The following is a 27,960-nucleotide window of genomic DNA, read 5'->3' on the forward strand; positions in this document are numbered from 1 at the left end:
AAGCCACATGGGAAGTCAGACTATAATCGGAGTGCTGCTTTCTGGATTGGAGGAGTTCCTAAAGTAATTCAAATGCTTGATGGTATCAGACTCTGTCTACTGGGCCGATAGACTTCGGCCCCTTGGAATGAAATGATGGGATGTGCACAAGAGCACCTGCCCCTGGCCAGTGCTTAGGTGGGCTAAGGCTGTAGGGGGCAACACAAACCTCGGTAACCAACTCCTGTCGTGACCAGTACTGATTTTCTATAGATGTTAACATTTCATCAAGCTACAATCTAATCCTGCCAGCCTAGGAGCAAATCTTACCACTTCAAACTGCTATTGGATATTTTTTTTGATTCATAGAGTATGCAATCCAAAAAGTTTAACTCACAAAATGGAACGCTATTTATCTTCCTTCCAAGGATTTTAAGGAAAGCCACATGGTAATCTATACTAATTAAAAATATTACTACTGAACATTTAATAAAAGCCTAGGCACTTTTCTAAGCACTTACATTGCTAACTCATTTAATCCTCCCAACAACCCTATGAGGTAGATATTATTACAGCACCTGTTTTACAAGTAACGAGAGCTTAAGCAACTGCTCAAACAGTAAAGGCTGAGTTGAGAGTCACACCCAGGAGGTCTAGCTCCAGAACCCATGTTCTTAGTCACTGTACCTTAATGCCTTTCAAAATAATTACAGTGTGGACTCACTACAAAACCTGGAAAAATCGGTATCTATTTAGTAACAGTCCTGTGGCTTTTCTGTGATTCTGCCCAAACCAATGTACCAATGGGCATCTTCTAGACTCAAGGCGCTAGGTAGGCTGGGTGGCCTAGGGTGGAGAACTTAAGTGGGTTCTAGATTCCAGAGTGTTGGCGCTCTCCCCACTCTCACTCCCTGCGACCCAGGACCTCGTGCCAAACAGAAGTCCTGAGATTACCTTACCTTGGATGTCCTTGGTTCTCAGGGATGTACCAGAGACCCTACTTAGTTAATTAAGTGGAATTGGCTCCCTAAAAGAATATGATCCAGCAATTCCACTTCTGGGCATACACCCCAAAGAATGGATAATTGGGTCTCAAAAAAGATATCTGCACACACGTATTCCTAGCAGCATTACTCACATCAGCCAATAGGTAGAAATAACCCAAGTGTCCACTGATAGATGAGTGGATAAAGAAAGCGTGGCATATGTATACAATGTAGTATGATTCAGCCTTAAAAAGGAAGGAAATTCTGATACTTGCTGCAATATAAATGAACACCGAGGACACTATGCTCAGTGAAATAAGCCAGACACAAAAAGACAAATATTGTATGATTCCATTTATATACGGTACCTAGAGTTGTCAAACTTACCAACTCAGAAAGTAAAATGGTGGTTGCCAGGAGCTGGGGAGACAGTGGAATGAAGAACTATTATTTAATGGGTACAGAGTCTCAGTTTTGCAAGACAAAAAGAGGTCTAGAGAAGGATGGCGGTGATAGCTGCACAACAGTAATGCACTTAAAACTACTTAACTGTACATTTGAAAATGATTAAGATGGTAAAATTTATGCTATGAGTATTTTGCCACAATTTTTAAAAACTTAAGTTGAATTACTGACACCAACTGATTTCTCTATATACCAAAAAAAAAAAAAAAAAGACCTCTTTCATGGGAGACTAGAATTAGGTAACAGGTTCTGTGTCTGGTCTCAAAATACTGAGATAAGATAGGGAAAGTTCACAGGAATATCTGAAAAATAATTATGTTCTTAAAAAATCATTACAATAATCAGTTCTTTTTTAAGTTCATAATTTATGGTTTATTTCAAGCTTTTGTGTTGTTTTATTCAGACCCTTGATACTCAGCTATATCCTTAGCTACATACTCAGCTCTATATGGCGCAAAGGTAAGTAATTTAGCTGGGAATTAAGAGACTTGCTGAAAGTAGAGAGTGGCAATTAAAAGCAGAAAGCTTCAGAATCCGACAGGCCTAATCCCCAAACCCATCTGCCACTTGCATCACTGAGTGCGCTGCATAACCTCTCTCAGCCTCAAGTTTCCTCATCCATAATGTGGGAACATAATTCCTGGGCCTTAGATTAAATAATGTAAGTGAAGAGATTATTCACCAAGTGTCTAAAACGCAGTGAACACTCATTAAATGGTTGTTATTATTCATAAAATAGTAACAGAATAAGGACAGACAGCAGAAGGGGATAGGAATTGTTAGATCTTTCAAATTTTATCAAAACTACAAGTCTGAGATGGCCACTTTCCTAGGAAGTAAATAGGCATTACTAGAATTTGTGAAAATCAGGTTAGGGGGAGAAAAAGAAAAAAAAGTGTTGATTTTAATATTTTGCTTAAATAGTTAATAGTAGCAATAAGAAAAGCAGTATGTCTGTGGTCATGGAAGATATTTTAAACATTGAAAGAAAATGTTTTGTAGAACTTCTTGCCAATAAATTGGCATTCTAGATGAAATGCATGATTTACTAAGAGAACATAAATCCTAAAATTGACTCAAAAAGAGAAAGAAAACCAAACAAGTCAATAACCACAGAATATAAAGATGATCAAAGATCTACCTCTAAAAATCTGAGCAAGCCCACATAATTTTGCAAACCCATTCTACCACTTTCAAAGAAAAAACAATATGGTAATTTTCTATTATTCAGACTATTTCAGAGCATAGAAAACAAGGTAGAAATCTTCTCAGCTCATCTTACAAAGTTAGACTAACCCTAATGCCAAAACTGGATAAAGGTATAGCACAGAGAAATAAAACCACGGACCAATCTTATACACATAGATTCTGAAATCATGTAAACAAAATATAAACTAATCAAATCTAGCAAGTAATTAAAAATAGTAGTCAAATAGAGTTTATTCTAGAAAGGTAGGAATGATTTAGTCTAGAAAAATACAAATTAATTTATTACATTCATAAATTAAAAGATCAAAATCTGTAAGATTTTTATCATTAGGTTCCCCCAAAAAGCATTTGATAATTTCAGCAAGTCGTTCATACAAACCATAAAGAAACAGGAAGTAAGAACTGGTGAAATGCCGACATTTCCATTAAAATAGAAACAAAGAAGAGAAGCCTACTGTCATCCAATTTTTCAGCACTGTTTTTGAGAGTCTAGCTAACGCAGTAAGATAAGAAAAAGAAATCAAAGTAATATAAGCATTGGAAAAGATGTAAATTATCCTTATCTCAACTACAATGATTATGTAGCCTTAAAATAATAGTATTAATAAGGGATCCTAGTAATGGGAAAGAATATAGAATAAATAAATTTTAAAATCCATAGCTTTCATTTATATTATCATAAGGAGGTAAAATAAATAAATAATAGAAAAAGAGTCCCGTTCACAATGTTTAACAAACAAGGTTTATTCTTTCATTTAGCACTAAACTTTTCCTGAGATAGGAGTACAGATTTTTTTTTTTAATTTTAAGGTCCTATTGTAAAGCAGTTCACCCTATCTACCCTACCTCAGTGTGTAATCATAAAGTTATGTAAAGCTAAAATTAATCACCAAGAAAAGAACTTGAAGATTTGCAGATTGGTGTTTCAACACTGAACCAGTTAATTTGCACACTAAGTACAAGCATTAAACCATAACACAGTCCATGGGTAACATGCTAAAAACTTTTTATATTGTAGTGATTATGTTGCTGGAGAACAGTGGTATTATCATTACCAGAAACAAAATTTATTTACTTTCTATTTATAATGTTTTGACATATCTGATTAACACAGTTCACTTTCATTTCAAATAATAAAAACATAGTGCACAGAATTCAATGTCTTGGTTTGTTAAGTATTTATCAACAAGTTTGGGGGAAAAGAAAGACATAATAGTACTTGGTTTAAAACATCTGAAGAGAGAGACCTATTACAGGATAGTTTTATTAAAATCCTTTCTTATAAAAAGATCCTTCACTCTTGGCATCATCACACAAAATAAGAAAGAGGTACAAGCTACCACTGAAGCATTAACCTTGAGAAAATTCAGATTCAGTCTTACTTTTGAACCAAACCCAATAAATAAAATGTTTTAAAACCATAAGGAACCTTTATTTCAGGGATAAGTGCTCATTTGAAAAATTAAAATAGGAAAAATAATATTACTTAAAATGAATCAAATGCAATGACTAATACTAAAAATTTAGAATTTGCACAGAAGTAGAAGAATATGTCTTTTCTATTTAAAGGATTATTAAGGACTGGTTTCCTCTCTCTCTCTCTCTCTCCACACACACACACACACACACACACACATACACACACACACACACATTTCCCTAAAGCTTTAAAAGATTTAACTATTAGCTAATGAAGGTAGGGAGGTAATTAATGTGTCCATTTAAAAAAAAACTCAATCTCTAATTATGATTCCAAAATTAACTTGTCAGATTATTAATTCATTGGATGGAAAAAGGTGTTGAGTACCTACTGTGCTTATCACTGTGAGACAGTAAAATCTCTGCATTGGAAAAGAACACTTTTAACATGATTACATCTCAAATGTAATATTCATTATATGGCTGAGAAGTAATTATATTTAACACATTCAAATATAGAGCAAAATGCTGAGCAATCGAAACAACTATGCCTTTGAACAACTCGATTTTTAAAATCCCCCTCACTATTCCCTTAAGGTGATTTTTACCCTGGTGTTCCTTCCCAGTTCTAAAAAAGGAGAATAAAGAAATTTCCTAAATAAACCCTAATACAAAAGAATAGAACTGCAAGAGAGAAGGGGTGTATTAGCTCTTGAATCCTTATTTCCATTTGCTCTCAAATGCGCTTCTAATGTTCAATTTTCTCTTCAAAGAAAATCTTGATTTAGAAGAACAAAAAGTAAAATCATCTTTAGCATTTAAACAAGTATATTGTTTAGCTCTTACTAAAGTTAGCAAAAGATTGAAACTGAGAAAAAATATTAAAACAAATATTTATTCTAAGTTATATAATGCCATTCACCACGGTAATGGATCTGATACTTCGGTATATGACTTTTTAAAATAAATATTAACAACAGGTAGAAATTTTTCCTTTGCTGTCTTAAGACAGCCCTTGGGGGAGCTTTTCCCAGTATGTTTGCTCATAACTTGATTGTTAATTTAAATAAATGTCACTTCTATTACCTAAAAGATAATCTTATAAAAGAGTAATTTAATTGGGAAAAGGAAAATGAAATATTGCTTCTTCCTCCCAAGAAAAAAAGGATGCATTCCATTCCTGAGGGGTATCTGGCTATCCACCTATCTATCTGAGCACAAACATGTATAGATATTGATGTAGATACAGATATACATATACACATATGTATGTATATATGTCCAGCAAAGGTTTGACTTTGAGATCTCTCTTCCTCTTCTGATTCATTATTCTCAGTATGACCCTCAAATGTATTGCCTTTCACGTTTTATTCATCAATGAATAACTGAGCACCTGCATGCTCAGCTTTATGTCAAATGCAAAGGAAGAAACAAAAGAAATATCAGACAGTCTCTGTCCTCTTGACTCTTTCGATCTCTTCCGGGGTCAAGATAAACACAATATATCATTAACTAACGTACAAAACTAGTGCCAAAATCAATGATACCAATAATAACGCATTTTACATTTATGTAGAATTTTAGAGCTTCAAAACGCTTCCCTGTATTTATCCTCAGGACAATCTTGTTAAGTAAACATTATTAGCCCCACTTTAGCACTGAGGAGCCCGAGATTCAGAATTGTAAGTGGCGTGCCTCAGTCAATAGATGATGAGTGGAAGGAAGAGTCAGGACTCAAGGCAGGGTTTTCTGATTCTCAGCCCAGTGCTCTTTTCAACACAGCACAGGAAATCAAGAATTGAGGTACTTAACAGGGCAACAGCAAGCGCTCTGCTAGAGGCAGAATTAAACTAGTTCTGACAAATGTCCAAATTAATTTTATTCTGCAAATATGTGTACTTCAGTGTTTCACACACAGCACAACTACCATTTCCTCAGTTTTAGCGTTTTCACCTGTTCAGTAAGAGCTCTGCTCTCAGAAATGGGAATGTCAAATACAAAAAAGCTGGCCTAGTGGGATCCTATAAATCTTAAATCACAAAATCTTAAAGGTCTGGTTTCTACTAATCCTTCCACATTTCGTTTCTCCTCAGCACGAGAGAGCGTAACTCGCCCCCACCCTTTTCTAGCATTCTTGCGCCAGACAACCACTTATTTTAAGATGTCCAGGACTGACCCTACCCCAAATTCCACAGGTTCACCCCAGTCTTGCCAAGCGGCCCCAGCCCCTGCCCAGGCACCTCCCCCTCCTTCCCAATGAATACGATACCTAGTTCAGGTTCTGCAGGTGCAGTCGCGATGCTGTCACATACCACTGACACATAAGATGTGACCTTTCGACTCCGTCCTTGGGGACCTCCCGCTGGCCGCGCAGCGCAGTTCCAACCCCGGGAAAGGGGCTCCCGGCTTAGGAACGAAGCCAAGGGCAGCACACGGTCCGAAGCGATTTCTCTGACAACTAGAACGATGCTGGGCGGCTGGGCGCGCATCACTCCGCCTCATACTCCTGCCAACTGCAGGGCACTTGGTCCGGCAACCAGTCCATTCCACCTCACAGACAAGTCCCTGCCAGCCGGGCCTTACGCAGCACCCCAGTGATAGGTCGTTGGAGGAGGTGGCGGCAGCAAAAGCCAATGCCACCCGCCCCCAGTGCCCATCGCCGCCAACCTAAGAACCCCCAGACAGGACCGCAGAGAAGCGTTTCCATGGAAACCCCGTAGGGAACACGTGACGCACTCGGACGACCAATCGCCTTTCCTCTGCCCGCGGCACCGCTTTCTGCCCGCCTCCTGCCCCGCCCCCCACCCGCCCCCGCCTGCTTCGCCTAGCCCCGCCCCTTTCCCGCAGAGAGTCTGCGCCTGCGCACTGCGTCCGGCGCGCTCCCGCCCTTGCGCGCTCCCCGCCGGGGAGCGTGGGGGCGGCGTAGGAGGCCTGAGGAGAGCGTGAGCCTGAGGAGGAAGGAGCGCGGCCGGCGCGCAGGCCCAGAAGCGCAGGAGCCGCGGCCGCGGGCGACGCCTCTGAGCGGAAGAGGGAAGTGGAGGCGCCAGGCTGCGGGTTCCAGCCGGGCTGGACTTGCGGAGGTAGAGGCAGCACCCAGAGGAGGCTTTTGCCGCCGGTCCGGATCGGGAATGTCGAAGAACACGGTGTCGTCGGCCCGGTTCCGGAAGGTGGACGTGGATGAGTACGACGAGAACAAGTTCGTGGACGAGGAAGACGGGGGCGACGGGCAGGCTGGGCCCGACGAGGGCGAGGTGGACTCCTGCCTGCGGCAATATCCTTCCGTCTCCGGCCTCCCTTCCCCGCCCGGCCCGGCCCGGCCCGGCCCGGACCGGACCTGCTTCCGGGACCCCGCTGCGGGCCGGGTGCGAGGGGCGGGCCCGGCCAGCTGCCTCTTTGGGGCTCCCCCATTCCTACCCCAGGGTCCCGCCCGGGGACACTGGCCCTCCCCGGCGCGCCGTCCACGCCCCCGGCTTCTCAGGTGCGCCCCGAGCTCTGGGCCCCCTGGGGGCCCGCGTGCCGACCGCGCCCTCGCGGCGCCGGAGCCGGTCAGCCGGACAGTCGCGGGGCTTCAGCCGTCCTCCCAGGACGGTGTTTCTGGGGGTCTCTTTGGCTCCCGTGTGTGATTGGGAGGGTTGGGCCTCGTTCTTCCGTGATTTTGTTTTAAACGTGGTGATGGTTTTGTTTTGGTAGCGTTAGGGTAGTGTATTTCATGCGGGAGACATGGGTCGGATTGCAGAAATTGAGGCCCGTCTGTCCTTTCAGCCTGTGGGCTTTTTTTTTTTTTTTTTTTCAGAGAAGAGAAAAATATAGATTGCACAGAATTTGTTAACTGGGGAAGGGGAGTGAGTACAAACCCACCAAAACCGCCCGGAAGGAAGCCGGGAGCCTTTTACCTGCTAAGCAGAGGACAATGGAAAGAAGGGGAATCCCTGGAAGTATCCGAAATAAACCCCAATGAAAAAACAGAAGAAGATGAATCATTTGTACAAAACTCATTTTTATAATCCTGGAATCGTTTACATTTTAGTTAAAATGTGGCCGTCAGTTCCTGGTTTTGTTTTTGCATATTTGAATATTCATGGCTTTGAGGGAGTATTTGCATCAGCTCTTTTTTAGAAAAATATACATGTTGAAATAACCAAAGCTGTAGTTTTTGAGAGTCTCAGTTACTGAATTCACTCATTTCTAATTATTCTTGGGTGTATTCATACGGTAAGGAAGGCTTTTTAGACCCTTTTCTTCATCAGTGTCCTATTAACTTAAATGTGGAAATATGTAAGTGAAAATATTTGGTAGCAACCACAGCTGGTCTTAGAGGCGCCTAAAATACAACATTAAACATTTATCAACATACAGGTGTTTCTTTGTTTCCAGGACTTTTACAATCAGCTGTTGCTATTTTGCATTATTTGACTACTTATGTGTTTGGTGTCTTGCCAATGAGCCGGTCTGCAAAAGGCATGCTTCTCCAGAAGTCCATTAAGCCTTGAAAATAAAAGCCTTCCACCAACCATAGCTTTTTTGGTCAGATCTTTTTCTTTAGAAGATAAGTGGTGGAAATTATTCTGTCTTAAAAACATTCTTTCTGTTGATGTCTGGTGAGACTAACTTTAGGTGACATGTGATGACTCTTAAATGGTACTGCTGTATCCATGAGGTGGATCAGCTTTTTAATCAATTCATCTTAAAATACATAGGTACTGTCTTTTCTCCCCTTGTTACAAGAACAGACAAGCCCTGCTCAGGCACTACAGATGGAGGAACAAGTGAACTCTGTGTGGTTTTCCTTTTAGGGGAATGACTGTACATTCTGACAGTCTGATTGGCCTTCTGTTTCTCATACTTGGCAACTCACTGGTGCTTTCAAAGTGAGACTAAATGTAATAGGTGTGGCCTAAGACAATCTGAATGACCTTTATGACATAGGACAGAAAATACTAAGCTGCTGTCTAAGGGTCATTGAATTGTATCTTCTATAATGCTGCTTTTTTTTTAATCAATATTGAGAGGTTGCTAATTATGTCATTCAGATTGCTAGAGTCATCTGCCAGAACTTCAGTTAATATAGAATATAATTCTAGTTAAAGTTTGGTTTTTATGTGAGAATCACACACAAAGACATATTCTGGTTGAGTATGAGCTGTCTTATTTTGGGGCCTGATACACATGTTCTGATAGATATTTTAGAATTTAAAAAAATATCACTCTGGATAATGTTTGCATATGTGTCTTACAGGAAATGACAGGTTATCAAGGTATTCAATAATTAGAACAGTTTTGCTTTATTTTAAAAATTTTTGTTTTCGGTATTTTACCTTTGATTGACATCCTTGAAACCAACATGTTGGATTTTCCACTATTGAACATAGTGATCATAGTAATTTTTCTTTCTATGCATAAAGTCAAATCTTAAAAATCAGTGGTTCCTGGGAGTTACACTTTCCTGAGGGCTGCCCTTTGCTGCTATCCCCTTAACCTCTGTCACAGGAAACATGACAGCTGCCCTACAAGCAGCTCTGAAAAACCCCCCTATCAACACCAAGAGTCAGGCGGTGAAGGTGAGTCACAGACAACAAGTGATCTCTGCTGCTATCTTAGCGTTCCTAGCAGAATCCTCTGAAGTGTCGCAGAATCAATCAATATTTTAACCATTTACTCTCTTTGATGTAGAAGAGCTCCCGATGTAGTTTGATAGGTAGAAAACTGACGTATGAAAAAATAGGGCTCTACCGTTGAATTATAATAATGCTGCACAGTAGACATACTAAGTTTGTTCAAATGAGAGAGATCATTTTTGTGTCTTTTTAGAGGAGGCTGCTCAGGTTGAATTTGAGCAAAGGCTTGGAGAATACATAAAACTTTCATAAAATAAGCAGATTCTATTTGCTTTTTAAAAAAATTGTTAAAAATTATACAAGCCTTAGGTATTACAGAAAACTCAGAAATGTGAGGGAATAAAAAGGTAGTAATCCGTAATCCCACCACCCATAGATAATTAATCACTTTTTGGTGTTGCTATGTGCTTTATAGATCTTTTCTATGAGTGGTGTTTTTTTTTTTTTAATGAAAATGGAATGTTATAACCTTTTTCAACTGTATAGCAGTATAATTGAATGTCTTTCCTTGGCAGTAAGTTATTTCTATAATGTTTTTAAATTAAAGTTTATTCTTAAATGTACAGTAGGTTCCAAGACAACACTTCATTCTAGCTATAGGTGGCAACAGATGCTCTGGCAGGGAATCTAGATATTTAAACAGGAATGGAATTAAGGTTCACTGCCTCAGGCACACGGAACAGCTTGCTTTTTGCCAGATTTCTTAATTCCACCTTTCCCTGAGGCCTTCCTTTTTAGCTCCTTGAGTTTCTTCTGTTCCTCTTTCTTGTTTCTGCTTGAATGCCTTATCTTCCTTCCTTAACTCCTTGGCCTGCTTCTTTCTTAGGCTGCCTCAGGGGCTGCTTCTTGCCACCATCCCAGCCAGACATGGTGCCTGCCGCCCCTTCCCCAGACCCTGCCACTGTAAACCTAGTTCTATAATATCTTTTCTTTTTCCATCAGTTTATTGAGTCTGTTGTCATTAATTCTTGTTCTGCGGGATCTTGGGTTAGTAAGTAGTCTGTTTTCATGAAGCTGTTTTGTTATTTTTTTTAATTATTGAAGTATAGTCAGTTTACAATGTTGTGTCAATTTCTGGTGTGCAGCACAATGCTTAAGTCATACATGAATATACATATATTCACTTTTATATTCTTTTTCACCATAAGCTACTACAAGATATTGAATGTAGTTCCCTGTGCTATATAGTGTAAGTTTGTTTATTTTATAGAATATCTTTAATGGCTGCATGTAGATAATGCTACAGTTTAGACATAACCCATCTCCTTTTGTCATACATTTAGATTATTGACCTTTTTTTCTGTTGTAAATAGTACTGAAATAAACAGTTTTTGGTAAATTCTTAATTGTTTCCTTTGAATAAATTTCTAGCAGTGAATCACTGGATTTTAGACTGCATTTTTTTTAAGGCTTTGGCACATGTGGTATTGCCATATTGCTCTTCAGAAAAAATGTATAATTACATTCCCTGTGCCAGTCTCACAGTGATTCTTAGGAAACTATTTAATTAGTTATTTATTGTTTAAAATGAAGCCCAGAGCATTGACGCTACTGACCATGGCTATTCATACATCCCAGGAGCCCCAGGCATCTCCTTTGTTGAATGGGAGTAAGTAATATCTTAGATAAATGCATAATAATTGTCTAGACAACATAACCTTTTGTAAGGGGAAATTTTTCTTTGGTTTTTAAGAGTAACAGCATTGAAATTTCAGTTTTACCACCTTCTGCTTTTATACGGGTGGGTTTTTTTAATCCAGGTTTGTGGGTGGGAGGTGATAGCTCTGGGTGCAAGGATGTTTTTCTAAATAGGGTAATTGCATAGTCTTTAAACTGAAGTTAACAACAGGTGATAGAAACAAACTATACAACCCTGACCAGTAGGAATGCTAAAGGTGCTACTTTGTGTTGAATAGAAAGAGAAGCAAATCGTCGAAATGGGAAATTACGTGTTCCTTGTGCTTGGCTTGATGGGTAAAAAAATAATAACTTTGCTGTTAGAGCAGCCTTTTATTAAAGACAAAAGGTCATTATAAGTGAACATCACTTGGCTGTAGATATGAAACTTAGAATAAATTTTCTTAAAAACTTAAATTTTTATTAATAACCTATTTCTGAAGGATGGTTCAAGGTAAAGATGCAATTCAATTTCCTTTTGTCGTTTGTATTCTTTTTTAAGATCAAGAAATAAAATGTATTGACTTAGTAAACTGGTAGATGATCACACCTATCTGTAAGCAAGTCCTTTCGTCTCTGCCGTCAGCTATGTCAGGAATCTGTCCACCTCTGACCACCTGCACTGCTACCATGCTAGCCAGAACGTGCTGTGCTATCGCAGTGACTTCCAAACTGGTCCCTGCTTCTGCCTTGTCTCCTGCTCCCCTCCTTCCCCACCACCCCCAGCGTGGTCTCAACATGGCAGCCAACATGAGCCTGTTACAGTGTAAGTCCGATTATATCCCTGTTCTTCTCAGAACCTTCCAGCTTCTTCTCGTTTCTCTAGCTGGAAGCCAGACCCCTCACAGCGGCCTGCAGGGCTTCCATGCTGTCTTCCCGCTGCCTCTCTGACCCCCCGTCCTGCTGCTCCGCCTCTGCTGCTCCGCGCCCGCCGTCTCGGGTCCTTGAGCGCAGTGAGCACTCACTCAGAGCACCTACTCTTTCCTCGGTCTGCAATACTTTCCGCAAATATGCCCCAAGTTTCCTCTTTTAATGTCCTTCAGGTCTTTACTCAGATGTCACATTTTCACTGTGGCCTTTCTAAAAGTGTAACCACCCCCACCCCGGCTGCACACGCACACATCTAAATGGTCTGTTCTTTATTTGCCCTCAGGATCGAGCAGGCAGCATTGTCTTGAAGGTGCTCATCTCCTTTAAAGCTAATGACATTGAAAAGGCAGTTCAATCTCTGGACAAGAATGGTGTGGATCTCCTAATGAAGTACATTTATAAAGGCTTCGAGAGCCCCTCTGACAATAGCAGTGCTGTGTTATTGCAGTGGCATGAAAAGGTAAGTTACGAATTACAGATCTGCATGACTGGCTCCTTTGTCATAGTAACAATGGTGGCCGCTCTCAGCTAAATAACTATTTTGACTTCCTGGTTATACATTGTTGTTATTACAAATATATGCATGGAAATGAAAGTTTATATTTATGCTTAATAGCCTTGGTCTTAAGAGATTCTGATCTGCAGTGCTTAAATTTATTCAGTAATGATTATTGCTCATTGAACACAGTCTTGAGCTTTGATCTAAATCAAAACTTGAAAATAAGGAATAAAATCAAAACTTTGACAGTGGCCAAAAGGTGGAAACAGCCAAAGTATCCATGAACAGGTGAACAGATAAAGTGTGATACATACATACAATGGAATATTATTCAGTCAAAAAAAGGAAGTTGTGATACATGCTATGGCACGAATGAACCTTGAAAACATTATGCAAAGTGAAATAAACCAGACATAGCAGGACAAGTACTGTGTGATTCCACATACACGAGACACCTGGAATAGGCAGATTCATGGAGACGGGAAGTAGCTGAGGTTACCAGGGGCTGGGGACAAGGGAGAATGAGAGTTAGTGCTTAACAGGTACAGAGCTTCTGTTCAGAGAGATGAAATAGTATTATAGAGAGAGTGGTGATGGCTGGACAATATTTGGAATATAATTAATGCCACTGAATTTTACATTTAAAGATGATTAAAGTGGTCAATTTTTTGTTACATATTTTATGACAATTTTTAAAAATGAAATCCGGGGTAGGATCAAGAATTCTAAAAGATTTTTTTTTCTGTTTTCATGTATTTTATTTTGCAATGTAAGCAGATAACTGGTACACTTTCCATCAAAAAAAGAAAAATGGCTAAGGAGAATTTTTAGCTTTAGGTAAAAAGTTGGTAAGGTAATCTTTAATACCCAACTCTTACATTATATTGGTATGAATAAACCAGTGTAACATTCAGATAGAACCAACCACAGGTAAGGTGTATGTTTTGACATCTCATAGTTCCCAGAACTCGGTTTTCCAGAAGCTGTCGTCTGTGTGCCTGAGTGAAAGTGCACACGCGTCAGGTGAGACCAGGTAGCAGAGCTTGCTGTTCACCTTGGTCAGGTCACCGTAGTCCTCGTGCACAGGTCTGCTGTCAGATAAAAAGTGCTCACATCTATGGGTGGGATAACCATTCCAGGTTTTCCCAGGACAGCCGCTGTTGTCCCAGTATCATTATGAAAATTCCTTTCACTCTGCAGTGTACCAGTTTGGAGAATAATTTATATAGTCATCCTATTCATGGGATGTTTTTTGTTTGCTAACTGCTGAACCATTAGTTTCTGTTCCGTGTGATCCTTACGACAGCCCTAGGAGATACATAAATATCTTTATCATCCTCAATTTACAGATGAAGAGCTGGCTTTAAAACCTATCAGCCCAGTTTGAGTAGTTTCAGGGTCATAGCAAACACTGAGCACTTACTATATAACAAGCACTTTATAAATATTAACTCATTTAATCTTCATAAAAATACTAGGAGTGAATGCTTGCTATTCCTGTTTTGTAGATGGGGAAACTGAGGCACATGTTAAGTCTTCATTTATTTCTAACAGTCATCAGGTTTTTTCAGTCTTACTCCCAAATACTCGTTAAATCATCCACCCCGAACCATCTCTGATACAACTGTTCACAGCATCTCTCACAGTTTGCTGCTATAGATTCCTAAACTGCTCTCTTGGCTGCTAGTTTTATCGCCCTCAAATCTGTTCTCCACCCCATCACCAGAATGTTCTTTCTAACATCCACATCTACCCTTGTCAGTCACCTGCAGAATAAAGTCCAAGTGCCCAGGTCCAGCCTTATCTTCATGCCCTTGAAACAGTCACCCAAGTCCAGAAAGCACAGAGTTCCACACAGGATCAACCCAAAGAGGAGCACACCAAGGCACATAGTCATCAAATTGACAAAAGTTAAGGATAAGGAGAAAATATTAAAATTAGCAAGAGAAAAGCAACAAATAACACACAAGGGAATTCCCATAAGGCTATCAGCTAATTTTTCAGCAGAAACTCTACAGGCCAGAAGGGTGTGGCAAGATATATTTAAAGTGATGAAAGGGAAAAACTTAGAACCGAGAGTACTCTATCCAGCAAGGCTCTCATTCAGAGTTGATGGAGAAATCTAAAGTTTCACAGATAAACAAAAGCTAAAAGAATTCAGCACCACCAAGCCAGCTTTACAACAAATGTTAAAGGAACTTCTCTAGTCATCAAATCATAAGAAAAGAACAGAAAGAAGAAAGAGGGGGAAAAAAAAAAAAGACCTACATCTTCATGTCCTTCCTCCTCTAGTGCTCCAGCGGTGAGCATAATGAAGTGTTTTCCCTGAACACACCATAATGTTTCACGCCTCTATACTTTTGCTCATGATTTTCTTTCTGCCTGAGTGCCTCCTTACCTTTGATGTCAGTCTGTCCCCTGCTTGTCCATTTAATATGTCATTTCCTCCAGGAAGCCTTCCCTCACCATTCCACCTTCCTCTGCACCCTCAGGTCGGGTGTATGCCCCTCCTCTGTGCTTTTACAGCACCCAGAGCATAGCTCTGATGTCATTTCACACGTTATGTTATACTTACGTGACCTGTTCACGTCTGTCTCTTCCCAGTAGACTCGAATGCAGTATTTGTTCCCTTTTGTAACCCCAGCATCTAGCATAATGCCCAATACACAACGGTACACAGTGTTTTCAACCACGAGTAAACCAGAGCTTCAGATTCCTAATACTTAATCATGACTTCTGATTTTTTAAGGTAAAGTCAAAGTTCCCAAGTTCTTAGCTATTAAATAGTTATTTTCTTAGCTTGAAAAATAAATCTGACCAACTCTGACTAAACGGAACTTAGGACGGTTGATCCCAGTTTGAATTTCTTCCTGATGCTGCCGAGAATAAGAGAGCAGCATGAATGTCCTAAATTTATATCTGAGCACTTGTTTTAGGCAAGAATGTTGTGCTGCAGATCTTTAAGAACATACTGTTATTTGAAAACGACACACCAGAGTGTACGCTAGCATCTCAGGAGAATGTCCCTGCCTGAGGACAGGGACTCTGAAGGGTTTTTTTCATTACTGTATCACCAGTGCTGGGAACAGTGCCTGGTGCGTAACGGGTGCTCAAGAAATACTCGTAAAAATTAGTGAATCCAAAGTCAGTAGCTGCGCACATTTCTCCTTTAAGAAAAGCGTTTTACTCGGTGTGAGAGCTGAGCCTCTGTGGTTCTGTCAGCATTTATTTACATTTTGGTCTGTGTTTAGGCACTCGCTGCTGGAGGAGTGGGATCCATTGTTCGAGTCCTGACTGCGAGGAAAACCGTGTAGTCCAGTGGGAACTGGATGTCTCCCGCAGGGTGGGAGTTGCTGGTACAAAGACCAAAACAACCAAATGCCACCGCTGCCCTTTGGGCAGCATCCGTTTCTCTCAGCTTTGCCTTCTTGCTTCCTTTTCATATCTATAAAGAAGAAAATTACATATCAGTTTTCCTTTAATGAAAATCAGGATATAGTACAGGCAATGTTTCAACAGGAGTGTTTCATGCTCTCAAAACTACTCCAGTGGTGTGTACGCCAGTCTGTATATAGCATAATTTACATTCAAGTTTAACTGTGCAATTTTTAACCCCTATTGGCTGGTGTGGGTTTTTTTGTTTTTTGTTTGTTGGAAGGGTTTTGGGGGGTTTTTTTGGTTTTGTTTTTGACTGATAGTGAGAAATTTGATCAGAATTTGAGGCCAGTTTCCTAACTTACTGCTAGCCAGGAAATGATCTTTATTAAAAACAAAGATGTTTGAGAGACTGGCAGCTATTAACTAACATTGCAAAACTGGACCATACTTCCCTTATTTAAGCAAAATGTGTTTCTGGAACCAGCGGTGGCTGAACACCACGACCAGGCTCCAGCTCGGTTTCTGCTTGCCTCCGGATTCTGTGAGTCTAAGTACGCGTCCTCCTCTCAGCATCCAGTAACCGTGGCCTCTTGGTTCCTTTGTGGTCACCCGGGCTGTAGAGCAAGGAGTCCTGCTCTACACAACGTGTCTTACAGACCGTTTATAAAACGCAAAGTGTGTTGGCCAGAGCCTGTTTGGTGCTAGCATAAAACTTTTGCTCCAATAATATGGCCCTATTTGGGGAACCTACTCCAAATCAGAAAGGACATAGAATCTTTGATGTAGTTCAAACTCTGGGCAGCCTCGGAATGAAATACTGTTTTCTTTGGAATTATAGTGGCTATCTTTGACATTATGAGGTACATAACTAGTATTTAATACGTCCTATAAATGTCTTCAGTGTTCTTCAGGGTAACTGAGATCTCATAAGATTTGGTTCAGATCCAAACACATACACATTCTGTATTTTAGCTCAGTGTTTTTTAAAAAAAGATAATGCCACACATCAAAAAAGTGTTTACTTTGTTGGACAAACCAAATCAGTTTTCAAAAAAATGACCGGTGCTTTTGAAAAGTTATCATTCAGTAGCTCTAAAAGATACCACCTGAATGCTTATGACCAAGAGAGAGAGCAGACTATATTTAGTATTTCTTATATCACTGACTTATGTGAAAACTGGTACAGAAATTCTGTAAACTCTTTGCTGTTTTTGATACCTGCTTTTTGTTCTGTTTTGTAAAAATGAAAAAGTTCAGAAAATAAAATGTCAGTGTTGAATAATTTATTTTTCTCACTCTTACTTTAATACTTAGAATGTATAGTTAATTAAGAGGAAAGATTTCCTGTTTTATCACCAAGTCATTATGCTCTTTGACAAGAACAAATTTTGTATAGAAGGTTTATAAAAACTGCTTTATTCAAATATAAAGCAGTAGACATGGCGAGTCATTAATAAACATTAGCAGTGACGCCTCTGGAGCGACCCCACAGCCCCGTGAATGCCCCCGAGCGCCAGAGACGAGACCAGGATGTGCCGGTTGGCCTTGCAGCCACTGTCACTTGTTCCCGGCTTCTAAACTATTTCTTACACCTCAGGTCTTCTGTCCCTACCGACTCAAGACAACCTCTGTTTGCTTCCGCACTGCACCTGCTTTAAAGCTTTAGAAACTCACAGGCAGTTCAGAGGGCTGGAAGCTGAGAGAAGCGAAGCTGCGGGTGTCAGGCGGTACCAGTAGGTAATGCATAAGCACGAACAAACCTCAGAACAAAAGCAAGTGACACTGCGATACTTTTTCATAAAATCCATTTCAACACTTTCACAACCATAGTGTTGGGGAAAATTCTGGGGTTCTGTGTTTTATAGTGACAAGAATTGGTGTATTCAGAATTTGCCAGCCAGCTTTACTCAGGGCAGATAGCAAAAATAGGTACCAGAACGGCATAGGGGCTGGGTCAGATGGATGCCAGCTGGAACCCACTGGCTCAACTCATGCATTTCGGCTAAACGTCAGCCCAGGTGCTGCTGGCTGACGGCACCGTCGGGGGGGGGGGGGGGGGGCGTGGTCAGGGGTGAACTGTGGAGAAAAGACAAATGCTAAGGGACACTTTGGGCACAAAAGTGATTCTCCCCCCACCCCATTCCCTTCTACTTGAATCTCGGTGTTCTTACCGTTTGTAGCCATTTTTGTGTTTTGTTTTTGCCACTTTTTAAAGGCTCATGGCCCCTTTGTTGATCAGCAACGTTTAGTTACATCATGCCTGATGGTAAGCGTGATGATGTGTCACGGAACGCCATTAACACAGGTGGAATCAATCTTGTCAACTGGACAACTTAACTGAGTACTTTTCAAGTGTGTACTGTGTTCCCCGGGATCACGGAGGAGACAGAAATGTCTGGACCTTGCTCACAAGCTGCTTTCAGCCTAGTTGCAAAGTAAGATTTAAGCACTCTGAAGTCAGTGTCACACATTTTCATACTTGACTGTAAGTATAGTCAGCGTTGGGGGAACAGTGAGATCCGGGTGGCCTGGAGTAAAGTGAGGCAGGTCGGTCTGCACGAGGCCTCGCGCAGGCGGGAAGAAGGGACAGCAGAGGGACGACAAAGCCAAAGCAGGTTTAATCGTCGCTGTTCTTAGGGTTTTAGTGTTTTTAACATAAAGTTATGGACAGTGATTAAGAGGATTTAGGTTTTGATAAAGTATCTCCATGGGACAAAATTCAAGAAAGGCATGAGATTTTAGAAAATTTTTTTTTTTTAGCTGAGTTAGACATCAGTGGTCACTCAGTCTTACCCTTTTTATAGGAGTAAACAATGGGAAATTTATAAGAAGGAAACAAGTTAATAATGAAGAGCTTCACTTACAAAAAATGGGAAGGAATAATTTAATCCTTTAAATACTTTTGATCATTTCTTAAAATGTCAGTTATGTTCAGAGTATTCATTTAAAGAACATCAGAACTGCTGCTTGGGTCCGTGTGGCCCAGAGTGACCACGTTTATGAACTACATGAAATAGAACACAGATAGCAGGAAACCAAAGGCATGGTGCCCCCGGCGTGTGGTAGTAGTACGGCTTTTCATTTCCAAAGCAAGATTCTGAGTGAGAAGAGGTGGGCTAAAACACAAAAGCCATCTTTTATTGAGTACCTACTCTGCCAGTCCCATCTGATTTTACCTTCAAAACTGAAGCTTAAAGAATTGTCTATCATACAAGACACACAGTTTGTAGGAAGTGAATTCTGGTACATCCGCCTGATTCCAAAGTCCTACCACACTTTCTCTCAAGTCCAGTACTTAGGAAATGCAGATGTCCCCAGGACAGAGGAGGGCTGAGCTTTCTCTAGAAATCTCACGCCTTAATGCTTGGAGGGGACTGTATGTCTTGCTGTTGTCTGATTTAGTTGAAATATAGTTGATTTATAATGTGTTGGTTTCTGGCGTACAGCGCAGTGATTCAGTCATACATATGTGTATGTTCTTTTTCACTAGAAGTTATTGCAAGGTATTGAATATAGTTCCCCGTGATATACAGTAGGACCTTGTTGTTTATCTATTTTGTGTATTTTGTATCTGCAAATCCCAAACTCCTAATTTAACCCTTCCTCCCTTTCCCCTTTGGTAACCATAAATTTGTTTTCTCTGTCTGTGAGTCTGTTTCTGTTTTGTAAATAAGCTTGTTTGCATCATTTTTTAAGATTCCACGTATAAGTGATAGCATACGGTATTTGTCTCTCTCTGCCTGACTTAACTTCACTCAGTGTGATGAGCTCCAGGTCCATCCATGTTGCTGCTGGTGTGTGTATATAGACCATGACTTCTTTATCCATCCTCTGTTGATGTTGGAGGGTCCTGTTGAGAGGTGAAGTCCACTCAGGAGCCCTTCACAGAGGCCACAGTTGACAGGCATAGAAGTCAGAAGAAAGATTAGGAGAGGAAGCTGTGAGGTCAACGCCCAGAACACACATACCTCCACTAGAGAAGAGAGAAGTGACTGAGGGCTGGGCTTCTCAAAGGCATGCGTTTCCCTGGTGTCTGGCTCTTTACCCGTGTTTTTGGAAGGTTCCTGTTTCTCATGTTTTCATAGATGATGCCTTTTAACTAAATAAGCTTCTGTTTTTATTAGTTTTGTCGTAATTCCATTTAGCAACAACCAGAGCTGCAATCTCTCGTTTCATTAGCCAAGTTCAACAGATGACTGGTCATAAATTAAAAATTATCTGCTTAATTGAATGCCTAAGAATCACTCTGACCACCTTCAGTATAATTTTGAGGTACCCTGAATTGGAAGCTTATCTCCGTCCATACTTCTGGAGTGCCCTCACATTCCACTCTCAATGCCAGTTTTAGATTAAGAGTTTTTGCAGGGAAATCCCTGAGAAAAGTCCAGGCTTGAGGAAATCGGGATCAAAATCACAGACTCTGGAGGAGGAACTGACCCACCGCCCACAGGGCACCAGCCCAAAGATGCATGTTTGACTATGTTCCTCAGCCCGGCACCGTCACGTTGTCGGCCAGCCTTGGGTTGGGTTTGGATGGGTTTGCGTAAGTTCTACCCTGCCAGTGTCCGCCTCTGCCCTTTCCGCTTCTTGTTTCATTTGCCATGTATCCTTCCTTTGCCCCAATGCTTTTCTTCTCTGTTTTCTTTCTCTCTTTCCTCAGTCCCTGCACCTGCTGCCTGCCTTCCCTCTCTCTCCTCTCTCCAATCCCCCTGCCTCACTTTTCCAGTTAGTTTACCTGATGCTCATGCTAAGGCACTCGGAATCATTCCTAATAAATAAATATGTGCTTCTCAGGCAGATTAGTGCAAGCAGTGCCCTCCCACAGTTCTCGAAATGACTCAAGGTGTTTGAATTGCTTATTTCTAAACTGTGAAAATGCTGTTTTATTTCCATGGATTGCTTTGGCTAGCAACTGAGCAAATAACCCAAAATTGAAGACCGATTTTTAAACACGTCATTTTCCCTTTAGATTTATAAATAACTTCACCTTACAGACAAAAAAAAAAAAAAGTACAAAAAATAAAGTGACTGGGAATGGAAGGTAATTACGCCCAATTCAAAAACACTGAATGGACATTTTAGAAAGGGGTGCTCTGAAACAAAGCTTCTTTTGTCCATATTCCTGCTGTGGATCTTTCCCCAAACCCCTCTCCACCTCAGCCCATCATCCCTGATAGAAGGTGTGAAAACCGCAGCGTTAAAATGCTCTGTGCACTAGAATGCAGATGCCTCCTTAGACGAGCCGGCCAAGCCTGGGACACACTGACGCACAGCGCATCATCTGCCTCTAGGTGGCGCTGCTTCCCCACATCGATGAACCACAACCAACTCGGCACGCAGATTCACTCCTACGGTTCCGTTTAACTTCATCACCTACATTACTTGGATGTATAAACATAATAAACATATATTATCTACGTTTGCGTCTGTTCTTACTCTATGAGACAGTTACCCAAAGGCTGTGTATGTAATCACAAATTGAACAGTATATGACTCACTTGAATTCCACAGTCCAGCATCCTGACTTACATATTTCCCAGCCCAGCATTTAGCTAATGTTCCCCAGGACACCCTCCCAACCTTTCTACTAGACCCCATGGCCTTCTTGACGTCACAGGAGCAGTGACTTACTCATTCTCCACAATACTTTGACATAATTGATACTCAGCCAATATCTATTGGTTGCATGATATTGATTGAGCCAAATCACCTAAGATATCCCCAAGTTCCATGCACAGGTCCCGGCTTCCCCGAATAGGAGAAGATACTAGAAGCACAAATTTGAGAGCTCTGCAAAGAGTAAACTCCTCCCTAGGTTCAAATAACCTGGATCCAATCAAGTTTAGTCACAAACATTCAATTTACTTCCACGTGGAACTTTAGGCAGAAAATGTATCAGCCTTGGGTGGAAATTAGAGCCATGATGGGTAACATGTGCAGCCTTTGTAGTGTGTGGCTCTGCAAGTCACCAGAGAAAGAGGCTGACGGACAGAATTCCAGCTCACATCTGACTGACAGCGGCATCAAGGGAACTTATATGGACAAGCTTTCACGATTCTGTGGCATCACCTTCTGAGATCAGAGATGTGTCCCGGGACTTTGTTTCCCTTAAGGGTAAAAAAGTCATTAAATAGAATCCATGAACTTATATCACCTTTTCTGACTCCATTTATGCTTAGAGTTTTCTTATCGTGTCAGTTCTTAGGGTCACAAATGCCGTAAATGGACCATGCTGCTGAATAGCATCATGCCTCTTTTTGTTTATCCAAAAATTGAATCAAGATTCCAGAAGCACCTTTAAATTAAGATTTTCTTCAACTTGATGACTGAGTTAAAGGTCAGTGTATTCACTATCGATTATTTTATAATTTTATTCATTTTAATTTCTACTCATTTATTTTCAAGTGAGTAATTTGTTTTGTATAGCTCACACATAATAAATGCTGGAGAGGCTGTGGAGAAAAGGGAACCCTCCTACACTGCTGGTGGGAATGCAGTTTGGTGCAGCCACTGTGGAAAACAGTATGGAGACTCCTCAAAAGACTAAAAATATGATCCAGCAATCCCAATTCTGGGCATACATCCAGAGGGAATCTTAATTCAAAAAGATGCATGTGCCCCAATGTTCATGGCAGCACTATTTACAATAGCCAAGACATGGAAGCAGCCTAAATGCCCATCGACAAATGACTGGACAAAGAAGTTGCGGTGTATTACAGGATCTTTTGGTGGCTCACAGCAAAAGAGAATGTGACAATGGATGTATGTATGTTCACGTATAACTGAAAAATTGTGCTCTACACTGGAATTTGACACAATATTGTAAAATGACTATAACTCAATAAAAAAAAATGTTAAAAAAATTAAAATGCAAACTAATACCAAAAAAAAAGAAGTTGTGGTGTATTTATACAACGGAATACTACTGAGCCATAAAAAGAATAAAATAATGCCATTTGCAGCAACATGGGTGGACCGGAGATTGTTATTCCAAGTGAAGTAAGCCAGAAAGAGAAAGAAAAATACCGTATGATATCACTTATATGTGGAACCCCCCCCCCAAAAAAAACTTATTTACAAAACAGAAAGAGACTCACATAGAAAACAAACTTACGGTTACCAGAGGGGAGAGGGGGAAAGAGGGTGGGAAAGGAAAAATTAGGAGTTTGAGATTTTCAGATACTAATATATATAAAATAGATAAACAAGTACATACTGTACAGCACAGGGAACTCTATTCAGTACCTTGTAGTAACTTATGGTGGAAAAGAATATGAAAATGAATATATGTATGTTATGTATGACTGAAGCATTGTGTTGTACACCAGAAACTGACACAACATTGTAAACTGACTATACTTCTATTAAAATACATATATATATATATATATATATATATATATATATAAACCAAGAAAACCCAATCATTTGTTATCTCTCACAGTTTCTGTGGGTCAGGAGTTTGGTGGTGGCTTCCTGAGTATTTTCTGCTTTGAGACTTTCATGCGGTTGGACTCAGGTGTTAGCAGGGGTGACAGTCACGCGAAGGCTCATCTGAGGCTGGAGACCTGCTTCCAGGGCGGCTCCCTCACCAGGCTGGCACAGTTTTGCTGGCTGTGGGCAAGAAGCCCCAGTTCTTTTCCACGTGGGCCTCTGCACAGAGCTGTTTGAGTGTCCTCATGACACAGCAGCTGGCTTCCAGCAGAGAAAACCATCCAGGTGTCCCAGTCTGCGATTTTATGACCTATGGCCGGAAGTCACAAGCAGTCGGGGCTGCGGTGTTCTGCGGGTCCCACAGGCCAGCTCTGATTCGTGGGCAGCCTGCACGAGGGCGTGATGACCAGGAGGCTTGGACTAGAGGAGCCGTCTGGGAGGCCTGCTACCAGACACGTCTTTTCAATACGCGTATTTTATGACCCCGCCATGTATGCAACATTTGCACAGAGGAGGCAGGGCATCATTCCCGGAAGCATCTATGTCTTCCTTGGAACTACCCTGGGTTTTCAAATTGAGAAACTCCAGTAAAAGTCTTAAAAGGTGACCTTCTCATACAGATGGAGTTAATCAACAAGGTGCTGCTCCCCCAGTGCCTCTGCCCGATTTGAGTGAGTCAGAGGCCCCATCGTTTCCCTTGCTGTATCACCTGTCTCCTGCTTCATAACAAACTACCAAATGCAGAGGCTCCAAACAGCACGGCTTTACCATCTCACAGTTAGCTGCTGTGGGTGGAGAATTTGGCACAACTTAACCAGGTCCTCTGGCTCAGGGTCTCTCTCAAGGCTGCAATCAAGCTGTCGGGCTGGGAGCCACATTCAGCTCAAAGTTCGACTGAGACAGGATCAGTTTTGCACAGGCTGTTGGACAAAGGGCCTCAGCTTCTCACTGGCTGCTGCCGGGAGGCTGTCCTTTTGGCCACACCAGCATCTCCACGGTGCAGACCATCACAGAGCAGCCGATGTCACCAAAGTGGGTGAGTGAGAGAGAAAGAGAGAGAGCTAGCTGGATGGAAACACAGCCTTTTGTTACCTAATCTTGGAAGTGACATCCCATCACTTTTGCAGTATTCTATTTTTTTTCTTTTCATATTTAAAAAAAATTTTTTTTATAATTAGGTTTATTCGTTTATTTTTAGAGGAGGTACTGGGGATTGAACCCAGGACTTCATGCAAGATAAGCATGCACTCTACCGCTTGAGCTATACCCTCCCCGTTTTTTTTTTTAATTTAAAAAAATTGTTTCTGTTTATATTAATAACTTGTTTCTTCTTACTTTGTTTGCCATATTCTCTTCACTTGAAGCAAGGCAGTAGGTCCAGTCCACATTCAAGGAGAGGGGAGTGCAGAGGGTTGAAGGCTGGGATCACGGGGACCACGGGCTGCCTCCTGTACCCACTACGGCCCCTGAACGAAGGAACGTCTCTGCCCTGCACATTCCACCCCGGTTCTACTAATCCCCGCCCTTGGGACCAATTCTATAGATAGACTAACCTGGGGTGTCTGGAAACCGTCATGGGAAAAATTCTCTGTCCTCTCACCAGTTTAAAGACTTCTTCCTTTTTCTCAAGAGAATACTTAAAAAAAAAAACATAGTTTTTCATATTTCAAAAGTCATACAAGCTCCTTGTGGAATTCCAACAATATCAAAATATAAAAGCTATAAATAAAAGTCCCCTAACGTTCCTCCCACACCCCGGAGGTAAGCAGTGTTCATCTCGTGGTCTACCCCTTTTCCCAGTACACGTGCTAATGTCATATTCTCGTTAAATTACTAAAAAAAAGTTATCAATCTCTTCTTTAGGTTTTTGTTTGGTTTGTGTTGTGTCTTACTTAACCCAGTAGCTTGGCCATCTCCCATTTTTTTTTTTTTACGATGGAATGCATCACAAATCTGAGTGTCATCTTTGCACAGGGGCCATGCTAACCTTCTCCGTGTTGTTCCAATTTTAGTACATGTGCAGCCGAAGTGAGCAGCTGGCCATTTTTTAATAACAGCATGTATAGATCTACCTCATTCTGTTCCTGTACACATGTATCATAATTTATCTAAAATTTCCCCTATTGGTGGTCACTTAGGTTTAAAAAAAGTTCTTACCTACCGTGCTTATTATAAACAGTGCCACAGTGTGCATATGTGGGGCTCCAGAGGGCGGGTATTTGCACATTTGCGTATTTCAGCAGAACAGGTTTCTAGAAGTAGAATGCTGAATCGAAGTGTATTACAAGATGTTCTCCAGAAAGGTTGTACCAATTTCAACTTTCCCAAAGCTGATAGTGAGTGTTTTTCAGAGGGCAGTCCCTGCATGATTTGGTCTGTTGCCTTTTACAGGGACCCAAGACCCTGTTCATTGTGAGAACATCTCAAAGCAGTGGAGGAAAAGTTGTCAAAAATCATGGCTGCAATCAGAAAACCTCAGATTAGTTCTCAGCTGACTCTGGTTCCGATTCTGCTTGGTGACTCTGTGCTAGTACTTGACAAGGAAGTGTAGCTGTGTGAACCTCACCCACACAGCTCAGCCCGCACCACAAGCAGGGTGACTCTGAAGTGTTCCCACAAGACCCAGCTCCTCATCTGGGGCAGGACATTCACATGACTGATGAGCCCAGAACAGACCACCAACACTCCCATCTGGGACCTCGCCGAGGTCAAGTGGTCATCAAGTTCCCTCCCCAGCAGGTGGAAGGGACCCTGCAGGGCCTCTGGGCTGGGAAGTTTTCTTGATGGAGTCTTGCTAACCCTGCTATCTCAGCTGAGGTGGGAGGGGCTGAGGAATTCAAAGGCCAGACACCCTTATGAAAAGCTGGCACACAAGGTCAGACCATTTTGTGCCCCAGTTTAGGCTGTATTTGTCCCAGTTCCAAGACTGCACTCACGATCTCCCTATAAAAAGGGGGCACTCTGGGTGTGATGGCATACACGGGTAATAACTCACTGAGCTGTATGCTTCACATGTGTACATTTTACTACATGCAAACCACATTTCAAAAGAGAGAAGGGAAGGAGTGAGGGAGGGAGCATAAAAGAGAAAGAAAAAGGGGAAGATAGGAGAGGGAGGGGCAGTAGAGGACAGGGTCCCAGAGTACATCTGCCCGTCCGTCCGAGCACACCCCTCCTCGGGATGTGGGGAGAATGAGGACCTAGGGAACCGCTGCCCTGGGTTCCATCCTGGACCACGTGAGCCGCTGGCGCTGGCCTGAGCCCTTTGCTCAGCCATGGGGCATCCACTGGTGAGAGTCAATTGTACAAGGGATGGAGTGTCAGGAGAGCTTCTCCACAGCAACGTATGGCGATGTCGTAGTGCAAAGTGTTAATGGAATATTACCGCCCCCCACCCTCTCTTTCATTTCATGACCTTTCCCCACATTCCTATGGAGAAACAGGAGGCTGCCATTTGTCCCAGAGAAGAATTGTCATGGTGGATCTAGAGAAGAAAGCCAACAAATTGTTGTCTTTTAAATTCAAAAGCAGCGGCCCTTATGTAACATGGAAATACAGGGTGGAGGGGTGGAGAATGCTGGCTGAGTCAGTCTACTACACTCTCCACCAGTCCTCCCCCTGCCAACCCTCTCTTCCCTGCCTCCACCCTCCCATCCCCTAGAAGATCAAGAAGGGAGAGAGACCAGTTGGATGGGGAACTCACAGGAGAGGCACTGAAGACCACTATCTCCTGGAAGCAGCTAGCTTCAAAAGGGAGAAATGACAGCCCCCAGAAAAGTTTGGAAATATCAAACTAGGGGAACTTGAGTAGGTTTAAACTTGAAGTGTCTGAGTATGCCTGGAACCAAATAAGACTATGTTTTCTGCCACCAGAAGAAAAAGCTAAAAATAGAGAGTTTGGAAAAATACAGACTTTTTTTTTTTTTTTTTTGCATCTCTATTGGTGGGAAAATGAATATTTGCCACAAAAGTACAATTTTTTGCAGTGGGGGTTTTTGCATTCTGTATCACCCTTATTGCAAAGATGCATTTTCCAAGCCTAGAAATCACACGTGTGTCCTAACTAGGACCCATAATAAAAGAAAAGGAAAAAAAGAAGAAAAAAAGATAGTTATGGCTCAGCTCTTGTCCTCTGGAGATTTTCAGCCAGAAGGTCAGCTCAGACATCAAATGAGAAAACAGAAGGTACTAGATTTCCCCTCTCTCTCTGCCAAGAAAGATGTTCCCCAGGCCCCTGTGCCCAGGCCTGTCAGACCAAATTAGGAGAAAAGAACCACATGACAACGAGGCTCATTTCACAGCCCTTTTTACTTCCTCATCCCTGAGTGTGACTCAGAGGACACCCAGGAACTGGATGAGAGAGAGAGGGTTCAGTTCTCTGAGTACCACCGAAGTCTGCTAGAGGTCAAGTGAAAGGAGGCACTATGGA

General features: G+C 41.6%; 2 protein-coding genes and 1 non-coding gene across 4 annotated transcripts in view; 1 reads left to right on the top strand and 2 right to left on the bottom strand.

Moving 5' to 3' along the window:
- RGL1 (ral guanine nucleotide dissociation stimulator like 1) overlaps nt 1-6,734 on the bottom strand; it is a 257,821-nt gene extending 251,087 nt beyond the window's left edge. For both annotated transcript variants that reach the window (XM_032463548.1, XM_032463546.1), the window contains exon 1: nt 6,328-6,734. The gene's annotated coding sequence lies outside the window, so the exon portion shown is untranslated. The remainder of the gene's footprint in view (nt 1-6,327) is intronic.
- Nucleotides 6,735-6,987: 253 nt separating this feature from the next.
- Nucleotides 6,988-17,383, top strand: ARPC5 (actin related protein 2/3 complex subunit 5). Its single transcript, XM_032463554.1, has 4 exons — nt 6,988-7,329; nt 9,544-9,616; nt 12,504-12,680; nt 15,971-17,383. The coding sequence occupies exons 1-4, from the start codon at nt 7,187-7,189 to the stop codon at nt 16,031-16,033; spliced, it is 456 nt and encodes a 151-aa protein (XP_032319445.1). The 5' UTR covers nt 6,988-7,186; the 3' UTR covers nt 16,034-17,383.
- An 8,077-nt stretch (nt 17,384-25,460) lies between these two features.
- Nucleotides 25,461-25,565, bottom strand: LOC116658838. The gene has a single exon (XR_004314130.1). It is a non-coding gene; the product is annotated as a U6 spliceosomal RNA (small nuclear RNA).
- Between the last annotated feature and the right edge of the window lie 2,395 nt (nt 25,566-27,960).

This window comes from Camelus ferus, chromosome 21 (genome assembly GCF_009834535.1).
Source record: "Camelus ferus isolate YT-003-E chromosome 21, BCGSAC_Cfer_1.0, whole genome shotgun sequence".
NCBI lineage: Eukaryota > Metazoa > Chordata > Mammalia > Artiodactyla > Camelidae > Camelus > Camelus ferus.

What these genes read in the sequence shown, in the direction of transcription:
- ARPC5 (XM_032463554.1), top strand. Translation starts at nt 7,187, where the DNA reads ATGTCGAAGAACACGGTGTCGTCGGCCCGGTTCCGGAAGGTGGACGTG. An exon ending in GTGGACTCCTGCCTGCGGCA is followed by an intron (nt 7,330 to 9,543) that starts ATATCCTTCCGT and finishes AACCTCTGTCAC; the next exon opens with AGGAAACATGACAGCTGCCC. An exon ending in TATTGCAGTGGCATGAAAAG is followed by an intron (nt 12,681 to 15,970) that starts GTAAGTTACGAA and finishes GTCTGTGTTTAG; the next exon opens with GCACTCGCTGCTGGAGGAGT.